At 47.1% G+C, this 1,013-nt stretch overlaps 1 protein-coding gene across 1 annotated transcript in view; it reads right to left on the reverse strand.

Moving 5' to 3' along the window:
* Nucleotides 1-859, reverse strand: part of prr16 (proline rich 16) — a 14,200-nt gene extending 13,341 nt beyond the window's left edge. Inside the window, exon 1 of the mRNA XM_035657776.1 lies at nt 351-859. Within this exon, the coding sequence (XP_035513669.1) occupies nt 351-485 (135 nt within the window). The 5' untranslated portion in view covers nt 486-859. The remainder of the gene's footprint in view (nt 1-350) is intronic.
* Nucleotides 860-1,013: the final 154 nt, after the last annotated feature.

A 1,013-nucleotide genomic window follows, 5' to 3' on the forward strand; every position in this document is an offset into this window, starting at 1 on the left:
GTGGAAAGGGGGGGGGGGGGGGGTGACGGTGACCCTACTATAACGCACACCACGTGCTGCCTAATCCCTTTGAACAACATAACCAAAAAACTCCGTGTAATGTCATTAGCCCCATTTCCGGCCACCCAGTCCGAGAAAAGTGAGGGGGGGGGGGGGGGGGGAGGTGCGTGTCTGTATGTTTGTGTGTATGTCATAGCCCTTTCCAGGCCCCAGTGAGGTGGACGTCAACCTCCTCATGTCAGACAAGGATGCCTAGAAAGAGCATGTACCCAAGCCTGCAGACATAACATAACACATGGTAGGTGTAGTGCTCATGAGCAAAAAGGCGTTGCACGGTGATTCCTGTTTACCTCTTTGAGCTCTTTGGCTACATCCTTGAGGTCTCCCAGGATGGTTTCCAAATTCTCCACGATTGTCTTGATCTCCTTTTTCACTTGTACTTTGGAGACTACTCCTTCAGCGTCCGCATTTGGTGTCCCTGACATTCTTCAGCTTGTGGCACAGTCTATTTCGTGAAGGATCTAAATTCTAATCCTTTGGTCGCCACGCTGCCACTTTGCCAACGCATTATTATTTAGTCCTCCGCTCCCTTTCACTTTTTTTCCTTTTTTCTCCCGTGCTCCTACATCACGGCCAGGACAGAGCGAAGTGGCGTCGGGCAGCGTTTTCTATCTACCACTAGGCATGCGCAATAGAGCGTAACACAAAAAATAACGCTTATGTCAAAATATCGTATCATAGTGTCTGCGAGAAACAACGTCCACAGGTTAGTGCACCTTCATGTCCAACAACAAAACAACGACGTGCCACCAGTATCCTTCACGTCGAGAGAGCGCTGAATTCAACATTTTTTATTTTATTTTTTACGCACTGTCCTACTCACAAAAAAAAACAAAAAAATAAAATAATAAATGTTGAATTCAGCTCTCGTCCGAACGCTGAAGGATATTCTTGGTGGCCACGTCGTTGTTTTGTTGTTTGGACATTGAAGTGGGATAAACTCTGTGGGACGT

The sequence above is a fragment of the Morone saxatilis genome, unplaced genomic scaffold, assembly GCF_004916995.1.
Source record: "Morone saxatilis isolate NCDOM2014 unplaced genomic scaffold, NCSU_SB_2.0 Contig16, whole genome shotgun sequence".
NCBI classification, from domain to species: Eukaryota; Metazoa; Chordata; class Actinopteri; family Moronidae; genus Morone; species Morone saxatilis.